Here is a 14,578-nt window from a genome sequence, read left to right on the forward strand (position 1 = left end):
GTTTTACATTGTTCTCTTGCAGAAACATCTAACCCAGTGGTGGCAAACCTATGGCACGCATGCCAGAAGTGGCACTCAGAGCCCTCTCTGTGGGCACGCACACATTTAATTTAATTTAATAATTTAATTTAATTTAATTTAATTTAATTTAATTTAATTTAATTTAATTTAATTTAATTTAATAATTTGATTTCTATACCGCCCTTCTCCCGAAGGACTCAGGGCGGTGAACAGGGCAATACACAATAAAAATCGAATACAAAAATTAAAAAGTCATTAAACATCATGCCCATAAAATCAATACATATTAAAGTTAAAACTAGTTTTAAAAACCCAACCCCATCCCGTCAGACCAGGCCAGCTTGTTCGAAAAAGAATGTTTTGAGATCGCGCCGGAAGGAGCGAAGGTCGGGGGCCATCCGGAGCTCAACCGGTAAGCGGTTCCAAAGGTCTGGCGCGCCCACAGAGAACGCTCTCCCCCTGGGGGTCACCAATCGGCATTCTTTGATCGGCGGCACCCTGAGGAGGCCCTCTCTGTGGGAGCGCACTGGACGGAGGGAAGTTGACGCCGGCCGCAGGTGTTGCCGTAGGTAATCCGGACCCATGCCATGAAGGGCTTTGTAAGTCATAACTAACACCTTGAACCTCACCCGGAGAGCAACCGGTAGCCAATGCAGCTCGCGGAGCAAAGGTGTAACATGGGAGTATCGGGAAACTCCCAAGACAACTCGCTTGGGAGTAAGTAAGATGTCATTGTTTACCAGAACCTGACATAGAATATTTTATTTAAACTTATGGATGGCATGAACCAAGGTTTAACATTAGTACATATGAATAATAAATGGCTGAAATCTATTATAATTCAGGCTGCAGCCCAAACAAATACTCTTGTTGTCTACCATATCTAATAGCAAAAACTGTACATTATTTAGCTATCCAAATTACTGATGAATGCAATTTTGATCTGTTTTTTCCAATCAAAGAATTAAAGTCCCTCAAAATTTGTCAGATGCCCAGAGAAGCACAGAATGTTTTTTTAATTCTTACTATTTCAATATAATTTATAAAGATCTTTTAATGATAATTGCATAACAAATGAGAGTTTATGGGGAAACCAATTATTAAAATAATTATTAAAGTTTATTTAACTGTTTTATTCCCTTGAATAGGAAATATTGATGTATCTCATTATGTAAAGTATTAAATCATTATTTGGGATTAATACATATCTTTGTGTTAATATGGGATAATTGTCCTGAGTTAGAGAAATGTGGACAGAATCTAACGTTACTATTTTTAATACTGAGACAGCACTGAGCACATTTTTAGTATCATTTACAACCTTAAAATAACAGAGTTCAAAGAAATATAGAAGTTCTGCCCAAACATGTCCAATCTGAAGGCTATTATAATCAGGGATGGTCAAATTATATAATGTACTAAATAAAGGGCACATCTTTAGCAGAATATTCATCTCTAATAATTCCATTATTTATTCTTGGAAGATGCAGTGATAGGACCCCCAGTCTAGGCTAGGCCTATGGTAAATGGAAAATTATCTCTTTCCCCCCCACCTTTGTGCTTTTATGTTGGATCTATGACAGTTTGCCATGGCCAACTTACCACAGGGCAACTCGCTGTGGGACCACAGTTACATTAATATTAAAGAAAAGGTGGAATGGAATCATTAAAGAAAGGATTCAAAAGGAGGGACAAAATGAAATGTGAATGGCAAAAAATAAAATAATTATTAATTATTTTAAATAATTAAATTGAACTGTTGAATTGTCCTGCAGCGAATTGTCCTGTGGCGAGTTGGCCAGGGTGAGTTGTTTTGCGGCGAGTTGGTTGTGGCAAGTTGGTCATGGCAAATTGGCCATGGCGAGTTGACTTTGGCAAGTTGGCCCTTTTGGTTTTCTGTTGAAGCTCCATCATTTGCTTTTCAGAGGCTATTTGTACTAAACACTTCCAGGGTGTGAAAAATCAAGACTCAGTTGTGAAAGGGTAAAAAAGAAAATATAGAGATAAAAAATAATTTTCCCTCTGTGTATTCATTCTTACATCCTGCTTGCCATAGTACAATAACTGTTTTACTACAATAACTGTTTTTGAGGGACCTATTTTCATGGCATTGTCCCCATCTTATCCTCAACCTGTTGCCAAGGCAGCCTTGATCTCTCTTTTGTTCTTCTCTTTGGAAGTGGAGACTTTCTTCTCCTAATTCAAAATTTTCCATACAGACAATGTAGAAGACAATCTAGAAGACACTGGGGATGATGCTGGCAAAGGCAGCTATCTGCACAACCCCAGTTCCACTCAGCTGTGGAAACGCCTGCCTGATCATTGATCACTGGGCCTCGATGCCATGTCTGATTCTTGGTCTTGATTGTGAGAGAGACCAGATATTCCATCTTTCCCCACTTCTATTGGAATATTGGCTGCCAGGAGATTGATAAATCTACCCAATAGGCATTCTACTATGTGGGCAGCGGGGGTGCATAAGTATGTGCTTGTGAGCTTGTAAAGTATCCAACATAGAGTGCAATATGGAAATTGGGCAGGGGGGAAGAGGGTTCTTGTCCACCAAAAACAAATTATGGGAGAAAATTGATTTGGGGGGGGGTAGAAGAAAGAAAAATAAAAACCAGAGGCACAGTAGTGCTAAGAATTCTCTGTTGCGGCTTCTGTGATTTTTGTGTTTTGATCTTTAAAGCAGACTTTGTTTTGGGCTGGGCTAGTTGCTTGATACAGATATATCTGTTCCTCTGAGAGAACAATTAATCTCTTGGATGATGAACAAGTCTGTCAGAAGGAAATAATAATAATAATAATAATAATAATAATAATAATAATAATAATAATAATAATAATAATAATAATAATAATAATAATAATAATAATAATAATAATAATAATAATAATAATAATTGCTGCAAAAATTCAAGAGAAACCAAAGACCAATTGATGGCTGATAAACTGATTTTGAAGAATTCAAAGAAAAGGCAAACAAATTTGTTCATGGCCTGGATTGATTATAAGAAAACATTTGATTCTGTTCCACACAGCTGGATTGAGAATTGCTTAGAAATTTTTGGAATTAGCAGCAACATGGAGAAATTCCTGAAAACTTCCTTGAAGCTCTGGCAAACTAAACTGATGGCCTGTGGAGAAGAACATGGTGAAGTTGAAATCAACTGAGGAATCTTCCAAGGCAACTTGTTGTCACCTCTGTTATTTGTACTTTCGATGGCACCACTAACAAGCATTATGAACAAGACAAGCTATGGCTATGAATTGGCCAGAAAAAAAAGGTTCAAAATTTGCTATTTGCTTTATGTGGATGATTTAAAATTGTTTGGAAAAATGAAAGCTGAATTGAGCTCATTGCTGGTTAATATCAAGAATGGAATATTTCAAGGAGATTCACTACCACCACTACTATTTGTCATTGCACTGATTCTTCTGTCAACAATACTGAATAACTCCGACCATGGCTATCAATCATCAAAAACATCTGCCAGACTATCCCACCTCATTTACATGGATGATCTGAAGCTGTATGGAAAAACACCATCTGAAATAGAATTGCTGCTCAACACTGTCCGTATATATAGCCAAGATATTGCAATGGAGTTTGGCTTGGACAAATGTGCCACACTTACTATCAAACAAGGGAAAATAGTGAAAACTGAAGGAATCATGATGTCCCACAAAAATAACATTAAAAGTCTGGATGAGGAAGATTACTACAAATAATAATAATAATAATAATAATAATAATAATAATAATAATAATAATAATAATAATAATAATAATAATAATAATAATAATAATAATAATAATTATTATTATTATTATTATTTTATTTGTATACCGCCCTTCTCCCGAAGGACTCAGGGCGGTGAACCGGGCAATACATGTTAAAAGACAGGAATACAAAAATTAAAAGAGATTAAACAAGATGCCCAAAAACTATAACAATAAGTTAAAATACATAAAAAGCAATAAAACCCAAACCCATCACCCATCAGGCCAGGCCGGCTTGTTCAAACAGGTAAGTCTTTAGATCGCGCCGGAAGGAGCGAAGGTCGGGTGCCATCCAGAGCTCAACTGGAAGATGGTTCCATAAATCCAGCGCGCCCACAGAGAACACCCTCCCCCTGGGGGCCACCAGTTGACATTCTTTGACTGGTGGCACCCTGAGGAGGCCCTCTCTGTGGGAGTGCACTGGGCGGAGGGAAGTTGAGCCGGCCGCAGGTGCTCCCTAAGGTATTCCGGACCCATGCCATGAAGGGCTTTGTAGGTCATTACCAGCACCTTGAATCTCACACGGAAGACAACTGGGAGCCACGCAGCTCGCGGAGCAAGGGTGTAACATGGGAGTATCAGGAAACTCCCAACACAACTCTCGCGGCTGCATTCTGTACCAGTTGGAGCCTCCGAGTGGTCCTCAAGGGCAGCCCCATGTAGAGAGCATTGCAGTAGTCCAAACGAGAGGTCACGAGCGCATGGGTGACCGTGCGCAAGGCCTCCCGGTCTAGATAGGGCCACAACTGGCGCACCAGGCGAACCTGGGCAAAGGCCGCCCTAGTCACATTTGCTATATGGTCTTCTAAAGAAAGCTGTGAATCTAGGAGGACTCCCAAGTTGCGAGCCCTATCTACGGGGGGTAATAACTCACCCCCCATAGAAAGAGATGGAATATTCTGAATATCCCGAGATGCCGGTACACACAGCCACTCAGTCTTGTCAGGGTTGAGTCGAAGCCTGTTCCTCCCCATCCAGACCTGAACCACCTCCAGGCAACGGGACATCACGTCGAGGGCATCGCTGGGGTGGTTTGGGGTCGAAATGAAAAGCTGGGTATCATCAGTATGCTGATGATGATACCCAACTCCAAAACCACGAATGATCTCACCCAGCGGCTTCATATAGATGTTGAACAGGAGAGGCGAGAGGACCGACCCCTGAGGAACTCCACAAACGAGAGGCCTCGAGGTCGACCTCTGTCCCCCTGCCAACACCGACTGCGAACGTCCCAGGAGATAGGAGGAGAACCACTGAAGAACCGTGCCTCCCACTCCCAATCCCCTGAGACGCCGCAGCAGGATACCATGGTCGATGGTATCGAAAGCCGCTGAGAGGTCTAATAGGACTAGGACAGAGGAATATCCCCTGTCCTGAGCCCTCCAGAGATCATTCACCAGAGCGACCAATGCCGTCTCCATGCTGTACCCGGGCCTGAAGCCCGATTGGTACGGGTCTAGATAATCCGCTTCATCCAGAACCAGAGGGAGCTGGTGCGCCACCATGCTCTCAACAACCTTCGCAAGAAAACGAAGGTTGGAGACCGGACGAAAGTTATTTAACACAGCTGGGTCCAAGGCAGGCTTCTTGAGGAGAGGTCTCACCACCGCCTCCTTCAAGACGGCAGGGAAACTACCCTCACTCAAAGATGCAGATATAACCACCTGGAACCAGCCTCGTGTCCCCTCCCGGGCCGCATAAACCAGCCAGGAAGGGCACGGGTCCAATAAACACGTGGTGGAGCTCAGCCTCCCCATAATCCTGTCCACTTCCTCCGGAGTCACAGGATCGAACTCCTCTCAGATAACATTGACAAGACCACCCGTGTCCTGATTGTCAGACTCTGCCCAGTCGGAGTCCAAACCGGTCTGAATCCGAGCGATTTTGTCCGACAGATGTTGACTGAACTCCTCGGCACATCCCTGCAAGGGTTCCTCCCTCACCTCCTGATTAAGGAGTGAGTGGGTCACCCTAAACAGGGCGGCCAGGCGATTATCTGCGGACGCGATAAGGGTAGCGAAGTGATTAGACCTCGCCACCCTTATCGCCACGAGATAAGACCTAGTATAGGTTCTTAGTCGCAATCGGTCGGACTCAGATTGGCTGGATCTCCAACAGCTCTCTACGCCTCATCTCCGACGCTTCATCACCCGGAGCTCCGCGGAAAACCATGGAGCCCATTCGGTATCTTTCAACATGACAACATCAAGCAGACTGAAGTCAAGAAATATGGGTGAATACATCAAGAGAATGAAGAAGATCTTAAAAGTCCAAACTCAATGGAGAAAATACCACGAAGGCAATCCACACCTGGGCAATTGCAGTAATTAGATACACAGCTGGAATAGCAGATTGGACTCAAGCAGAACTAAAAGCAATGGATAGGAAGACCAGAAAAATAATGACAATGAATCATGTCCTTCATCTTTGCAGTTATGTTGACAAACTGTATCTACCAAGGCAAATAGGTGGGCATGGAATGTTGTAAGTACACCAGCCGGTTGAAGAAGAAAAAATGGCTTTGGAAGAATATCTGAAGGACAATGATGAAGATGCACTGAAATTAGTATATCAGGAAGGCTTACTGACTATTGGAGAGACCAAACTGGCCTACAAGAAAGACCAAATAAAGAACAGAATGGAGGCATGCAAAGACAAAGCACTACATGGCCAGTACATTAAAAAAATAGCTCGGAAAGCAGATAATAACAAGACCTGGCAATGTCTAAGACCAGGAAAGAAAGAGACTGAGGGACTAGTTCTGGCTGCACAAGACCAAGCCTTAAGGACAAATACATACAAAGCCAGAATTGAGAAGACAGCAACAGACAATAAGTGCCACCTATGCAAAGAAGCTGAAGAAACAGTGGGCCACCTGGTAAGCAGCAAAGAAGATCGCACATACTGCAAGCAGTGGTATAACAAAATAGCAACAATGGTGCATCGGAAGATCTGCAAGAAGTATCATTTGGCTGCAAGCAAGAACTGTTGGGATCATAAAACAGAGAAAGTCATAGAAAACGAAAAAGTTAAATTGCTCTGGGAATTTAGAATTCAAACAGACAGGCACCTGCCACATAATACCCCAGACTTAACAACTGTCGATAAGAAAGACAAAAAAGTCTGTAGTGGATGTGGCAGAGCCTAGAGACAGCAGAATAGAAGAGAAAGAATTAGAGAAGATAACTAAATACGAAGACCTACAGACAGAAATAGAAAAAACTGGAGCAAAGGCAAGCAAGGGTAGTACCACAATAGTAATAAGTGCTTTGGGTGCAATCCCAAAACAACTGGAGCACCACTTTAACATCATTGGCATTGACAAATTCCCTATCAGTCAATTGCAAAAGGCAGCTTTACTGGGGATAGCTTCCATCCTGTGATGAGGTCTGTTACACCATCAAACATCTAGATTTGCCTATCCCAGTTCCTTGGTAAGGGCACGATGGGTAAACCAAAATGCCAAATCCAGTCTGAACATCTGGTTGACTATGCGATGATCAACAATTGGCTGACTGTGCGATGATTAACAACAACAATAGTTATAATAATAGTAGTAAAATAGTAGTAGATAGTAGTAGTACTAACAGTAATCTTGAACGCCCAGCCAGGAACATCCACAGTGATGGCCAGGGGCTTCAAAATGGCAGGCAGAACTAAGCCATTGAAGTTCAGCACAGTTTTATGTATGTGCAATCCATATGATTTGTATTAAACAGGGATAGGACTTAGATCACCCTGTTGCTTGCTCCATTTGAAGCCACTGACTGTTGCTACAGATGGCCCCACCTCCAAGCCGCCCTTCTCCAGCACATGTTCAGCAGAAAAATGGACGGTTGATTTTCCTGATGGTAGGAAATATAGGAAGAGAGAAGGACAATTGAAAAACCACCCATTGCTAATTTGATGCCACCCGTCATTGCATTACAGTGTCTGTCCTTTTTGCTGATATGCAGTAATGCTAGGCTGTGGGTCAGCATGACTTATTTCAATATCTTTTCCATCAAAGAGAGGAAGGAAGCACATTTGTGTACTGGTGAGAATGAACCTCTACATCATCATCCTAATCCTGCTCAGAGTCCCAAGTGGTTGACTTTTCCAGCAAAAAAAATTGCCTGTTTTCAGTGGTCACATTTTAAATGTGCTGAGTGCCACATTTTGTTTGTTCACTTTTTTTTTTTTTTGGAAAGGTAGCTAAAAAAATTTCTCTCTCTTCCTTATAGTCTTGAATTGTGGAAGTGTTCACTATCTTGAATTATTTCTAAAAATAATAAATGTGGGATACAAATAAATACAATTCTGTATCATTTATTTATTTCATGTTTACCTTGCAGGGTTTTTGTGAATGTATATAAGGAGATGGAAATTAAGCGTGCATCTATAGTCCCTTACAAATAAAGGAGATTTAAAAAGAGGGATAAAATAGTTGTACAGTAGTATCATATAGACCTACAGTTAGTAAATCTATCCCAATATATATTATATAACCTACGTAGTATGTATTGGAATATCTTTTAAAGGTCAGAGAAGGCAAAAATAATCATCCACAAAAAGTAAAAATGTATAGCACAGAAATTAATATATATTAGAGTTTTGAACTACTATGTAAAATATGTGTGTGACATGAAAAGTAAGAATATATTATGGTGCCAGGCAACTGCACTCTTTTCTAGCATATGTCTTTCCATCCCTGCCTTTTGGATTATACATTTCCCCCTTTTTAACATAGGCAAATCCAAATGGAGCTTTCTGCCTCTTGGGCATTCTGACCACTACCATCATCACCCAGAAGATTTTGTGCATTTCTGTAAGGCCTGGAATTTTCGTAGGTTTGCTGATACACCCCCTCTGGCAGATTGTTGTTTGTTGTTAGCTGCGAAGTCGTGTCCGACCCATCGCGACCCTATGGACAACGTTCCTCCAGGCCTTCCTGTCCTCTACCACTCTGGCAGATAGATAATGCCAATTTGATTAATAGACATCTAAATGGAAAATAGGATATAATGTAATTTGAGCTATAGAGAGTGGACTGAAGGCAATTAATGTAGTTCCTTTGCTAGAGCTAAATAAATCTAGAGCTTGCGTGAAGGTCATTGAACTTCCTGAAGGATAGATGGAATACTAATGAAACAAAAATGACTGAAGAAAATGCAAAGTAAAAATACTTTTATTTATATCCTGAGCTAAGGAATATGAACATACAGAGATGCGGAACAAATATTCCCAACATGTTCTAGAAACATATATCAGACAGACAGACCCAATCCTGGAGTTTTTCCAATCCACATTGATCTTAGAAATTCCACACAACTAACAGGTACTTCCCTCATTTACAGAGCAAGCAGGACCCACTACAGAAGTCAAAATTAGAGAGGCAAGAAATCAGAGCTGACCAGAGGACAGAGATGGGAGAAACATTTGACCTTGACATTCTGCTTTTCTCCAGCCTTTAGGCACACTTTAATTTGATTCCTTCTGCAAATAACTGGACCAACATAGTATCCCATATTCTCTGCCATCCATTTCCAAATGCCTCTCCCCCACCCCACCCCACCCCATCTGTTGTCTTGAATTAAGTTTGGAGCATATCAGTTTTCATATTATTTTTTCTTCCTATCTCACAATAATATGTAATTTACTAATTTTCCTTCCTTTCTTGTTTGGTTCATACCAATGCACCAATCTAAGTTTGAAGGTATAATATTGTCACTTTTCTGTGAGATGGGTGGCCATCAAATATAAAAAATTGGATAGGATAGGATAGGATAGGATAGGATAGGATAGGATAGGATAGGATAGGATAGGATAAATACACACTTGTGTATACTTCTTCAGTTACACTAAGACTTCAAGTAATTATATTATGGATGGTTTTGTAGCCATCTTATCCCCTCTCTCTCAGAAAACTGATTGAGTGATGGGTGAATACTAGCCTGGATACAGCTATTAGCCAGGGGAAAAGGCAGCAGACCTAATTTGCTGCTTAGTGCTAATGTTTTGCCCTTGCCAAACTAAGAATGGCAGAATATTTAAATTTTTAGCGTCTTTATATACGAGGGCAATTCAGAAATAAACCTCCATTTGGTTATCAATGACAGACACAGTTACAGAACTTTTATTATACAGATTAGAAAACTACAACATTACATTACTTTTTAACATAATCACCATTCAAACTGAGGCACTTGTCATAACATCTTACAAGGTTTGAAATTCCTTAGTTGCTCAGCACCAAGTCTGGGTTATGGGGGGGGGGTGATTAAAACATCCCAACGGAACTGCTTCAGTTGCACCCAACTGAAGCACCCAACTGTTCTTGGGTGCATCTAGCGGTGTGCAGGCGAGCATTATCATGAACCAACACCACACTGGAAGTCAGCATGCCCTGATGCTTGTTATGGATGGCTCGTATGAGTTTTTGTAACGTTTCACAGTAAACTTCTGAACTGATGGTTGAACCATGCTCCATGAACTTCACTGGCAGTATTTCTTTGGCATCTTCACATTTGGCGGGATTTTCTATGGCACCACTTCCAGTGTGGTGTTGGTTCATGATAGTCCACACATCTTAAAGTTGTGTTTGAAAAAAACTTGTTTTAGTGCACTCACCGGTTTAGTCCATCTCTTTTAATTGAAAATGTTTTGTACTATAACACTCATTTTTCACCTCCTTCAGATTAAGTCACGCTAACAAAGTCATTCTGTTTTTCTTTCTCCCTTTCCCCAGCTTGTCCATCATCATTTGAATAGCAGTGTGACGCACCCAATGCCACCAAAGTCTCATTCTGAAGATCCTTTCTTCATTGTGGAAACCATTTGCATCTGTTGGTTCTCCTTTGAACTCCTGGTGCGATTCATAGCCTGCCCAAGTAAGCCAGCTTTCTTCAAGAATATCATGAACATGATTGATTTTATAGCCATCATACCTTACTTTGTTGCCCTTGGTACAGAGTTTGCACGCCAGCGTGGGGTAAGCCAACCTGCCATGTCATTGGCTATCCTCAGAGTCATCCGGTTGGTGAGAGTCTTTAGAATCTTCAAGCTCTCCAGACACTCCAAAGGATTGCAAATCCTAGGTCAGACGCTTAAAGCCAGCATGAGGGAGCTGGGCTTGCTCATCTTCTTCCTCTTTATTGGAGTCATCTTGTTCTCCAGTGCTGTCTATTTTGCAGAAGCTGATCATGAACAGTCAAATTTCTCCAGCATCCCTGCTGCCTTCTGGTGGGCTGTGGTTACCATGACGACTGTGGGATATGGTGACATGTACCCTGAAACTATTGGAGGCAAAATTGTGGGGTCTCTTTGTGCCATTGCTGGAGTACTCACCATCTCGCTTCCAGTACCTGTCATTGTCTCCAACTTCAGCTACTTTTATCACCGAGAAACTGATTGTGAGGATCAAGGTCAATATACCCACATTACAACATGCCCATATACCCCACCACCATCCCCAGAACTTGCTGCCATCCAAAGGAAAGTTCATATCCATGAGAAAGCTCTACTTAGGGAGAATCATGGGGATAAAGAACTTATTGTACCCAGTTCAGAATTTCTAGATGGTATGGTGCCTACAGGCAATTCAGAAGTGCCCAGCAAACGTCTTGTGACCCAAGTGTGATCATCTCATCCACCCCAGCAATTCTTGTCTGCTAGATGCCTTTCCTTACCTCACTTCAGCATATTTAACTTGAAAGTTCGGCATAATAAGGCCATGAGCCAGAAGTCTGATCTGTTGTTGTGCTTAAAAACTAGCAATGGGTTCAGAGATATGCTTCACAGTAATTTAGAGGGGAGGGTTTGAAATGGGACTAATTACAATGGGCTGCCAAAGGATCAGACTATATTGTAAGAAAAATGAATTAAATTGCAAAGAGGCAGTTCAACAAACATCTGTTCTGCCATATTGTTCTTTTATAAGTTGGAGTTGCAGTCAATCATGAAAAAGGGTTTTCTTTTTGCTTCTTTTATTTCCTTTTACTCTGTTACCTACCATCCTTATGTGACTCAAAAGGGCACAAAGATGCCTTCCTGAAACCATAGCACTGTGTTCTTGGGTTACATCTGCTGGATCGTTCAAAGGAACATACCCAGGACAAGCAGACCCCAGTGTGGGGATAAATAAGGGAGAGCTATCAGGCAGTCATTTTTGACTCAAGATATTACAGGCAATATTGTCATCATGCTAAGAAGGAACTGTAAATACATCTCTAGGAGAAAGCCTGTTGTTGCTCTGCTGGGGCTGCTGCTGCTACTATTGCTGTTACTGCTGCTGCTACTACTACTACTTCTACTACTACTGCTGCTACAGGTTTTTCATCAGCCTACTTTCCTAACATAGGACTTCTTTACTTAGATTATACAACAGATAATTTGCCTTCATGTTTCTGGGAATTTACTTTGAAAATTGCTCTTGTTTTTTAAGCAATAGCAAAATTGTGGTGGTTGTATAATGTGTTTTAGAATCTACGTTCTTTTCTTCTGAAATTTAGTGCAACCCTCTTCTCAGCACATTCTTCTGATTCCATGTTTGGTCCCCTAAAAAGAAAGAGGACATTTAATATAACATTAAAACCAAGATCAACCCAGTTAACTATAGCTCAAACCAGTCCAACTTGAAAAAGGCGGGTAAAGGAGTTTAGATTGGGTAACAGATCTTGTGTGGGTGCATATATGCATATTTTTGAGGCAACATTGATTCATGGCAACTACTAGGACTAGTGTGTCCAGGGTTTTTTTGAAAACCCAAAAACTTTTTGGGAAGTGGTTTTCTACTACTTTCTTCCTGGGGTGTGAGAGAGCTACTAGCCCTAGGTCACCCAACTGGCTTTATCTCTAAGGCAGAAATCTCCTGGTTTGTAGCCTGATGCCTTAATCACAAACTGGCTCTCCTTTAGAATACCATTAATACCATAGTCCTTCAGCACTATGCTTCTTTTGTCTATGGTGCCAAAATATTGTGAGTTGTTCCTGGACAACCCAATAGTCTTTCCTTACAAATAAGCACAATCCATTTTGCTCTTCCATTGCTTTTGGAACAAAAACCCTTCTGCTTCAATTTAACCACTGTCAAATTCATTCAGGGAGAACACAGACCTTTCACATCAAAAGCCAGATAACTGTTAAAAACCTTAGCTTTTAATTCGGGTTAACCTTCTGCTAGCTATTGTCGAACAGTTCATTTTACTTCATATGTTTTAGAGAAGCTTTTTCTAACCTGATCTCTTTCATGTTCACTAGATGACAGCTCTATTCTTTCTGGCTGGAGTTTATAAAAGCTGTAGACCAACAGTTATAGAGGGCACTAGACTGGGAATGATTGGGTTAAACATTTCTCTACAAAGGTAAATCCTCTTTTTTAGTTAACCCATGAAATATTTGTAGGAAATGGAAGTGATGATGGGTCTGAAAGTTTTAATAATAAATACCAACCAGCAGGGGGAAAAGTGAAAATGAAAAAGAGAAAGACTTCCCCTAACCCCCATCTCCCAGTCACCTTATTTGTCTTAATAAAATTTGTATTACACGAGTCTTAAAATGAGAGAAAGGGAAGAGTTTACATTTTTGTTAAACAACAGCACTTTCTCTTAATTATATTTGTTTTATCTTAAAGTAGGGCAAAAAGAACTATATAAATAAAAAAAGCTTCTTGAGCTCAATTACCGTAAGCTTAAAGGACAGAGTGTGAATAAGTGAATCTAAACAATAGTGTGAATTGTGCGAATGAGTACAGAGGCTACAGATATCTCAACAGAAATGCAATACAATAGAAATGGCTGGCAAATAGGTAATGTGGTAAGTTTAAAACATATTGTAGCTATAGTTAAATTATCCCCCTGCCCATTTCTTAGATCAGGAACTTAATGACAAAGTAATGCTATGTAGAATATGTTGTTAACAAGAATGGGCAGGGTAGGATGAACATATGCAAAAGAAGACAGGATTCCTGCATCTTCCTCTTGCAAGAGGAAGGTTCAACAAATGGAATGGGTCAGCCAGAGTGAACATAACAAAAGCTTGCTAGACCAGACCAACATCTATCTATCCCAGTATCTGTTTTGCAATAATGGTGCTGTCTGAGTAAGTTGGGCTTCGGCTCCCATAAAACTTGGGAAGTTTGGGAGTTGATGTCCAATGTTTCAAAACATACACCTGATTGAGCAAGTTTCAACTTGGCAGTAAACCAACTCTTTAATAGAGTTGTAACACATGAGGAATATAATTCCTGTTTTCTACTAGTACACAAAAGAAATGGCCAGAGCATAAACACTACAGAATTATAATTTTAAACTTAATGACAAGCTATGTTTAAAACAAGATTTGTAAATAGTGTTTGTTGCTGAAAAATAAGACAAATAAAACACACTATGGTTAAATGTACTAAGAGAACCCTGCTTATACATTTGTCTCTTCTTAAAATAGGACTTTTTATTATATCTTGTGGAAGAAATTCTATAGATTAGTTAAGAACTGTCTGAAGAAATTAACTTTATTTATCCTAAATTTCTTGCAAGTTGGTTTCTCTGGATAGCCCCATATTTTACCATTGTGTGTCTGAGGGGGAGAAGAAACATCTATCTGCCTTCTGTGCATGATGCAAAGGCATGCTTATTACAATGAAAGTGAGTGCAAGAGGAAAAGGTTTACTCTGTGGAGAATTGCCACCTTGTTGCTCATAAATGCTCTGTGTGAAGGAATCTCAAAGTTACGTGATACAGTATGTAGATCATGTAGCTCTTTGGAAGCATAGTGCCTCTGCCAGGAACATAGGTG

At 40.5% G+C, this 14,578-nt stretch overlaps 1 protein-coding gene across 1 annotated transcript in view; it reads left to right on the forward strand.

Annotated features, from left to right (window-relative positions):
* Window positions 1-14,161, forward strand: part of LOC308679121 (potassium voltage-gated channel subfamily A member 7-like) — a 30,514-nt gene extending 16,353 nt beyond the window's left edge. Inside the window, exon 2 of the mRNA XM_081346392.1 lies at window positions 10,536-14,161. Within this exon, the coding sequence (XP_081202518.1) occupies window positions 10,536-11,426 (891 nt within the window). The 3' untranslated portion in view covers window positions 11,427-14,161. The remainder of the gene's footprint in view (window positions 1-10,535) is intronic.
* The last annotated feature ends 417 nt before the right edge of the window (window positions 14,162-14,578 follow it).

This window comes from Vipera berus (genome assembly GCF_964194415.1).
Source record: "Vipera berus genome assembly, chromosome: Z".
In the NCBI taxonomy this organism is placed as follows: domain Eukaryota; kingdom Metazoa; phylum Chordata; class Lepidosauria; order Squamata; family Viperidae; genus Vipera; species Vipera berus.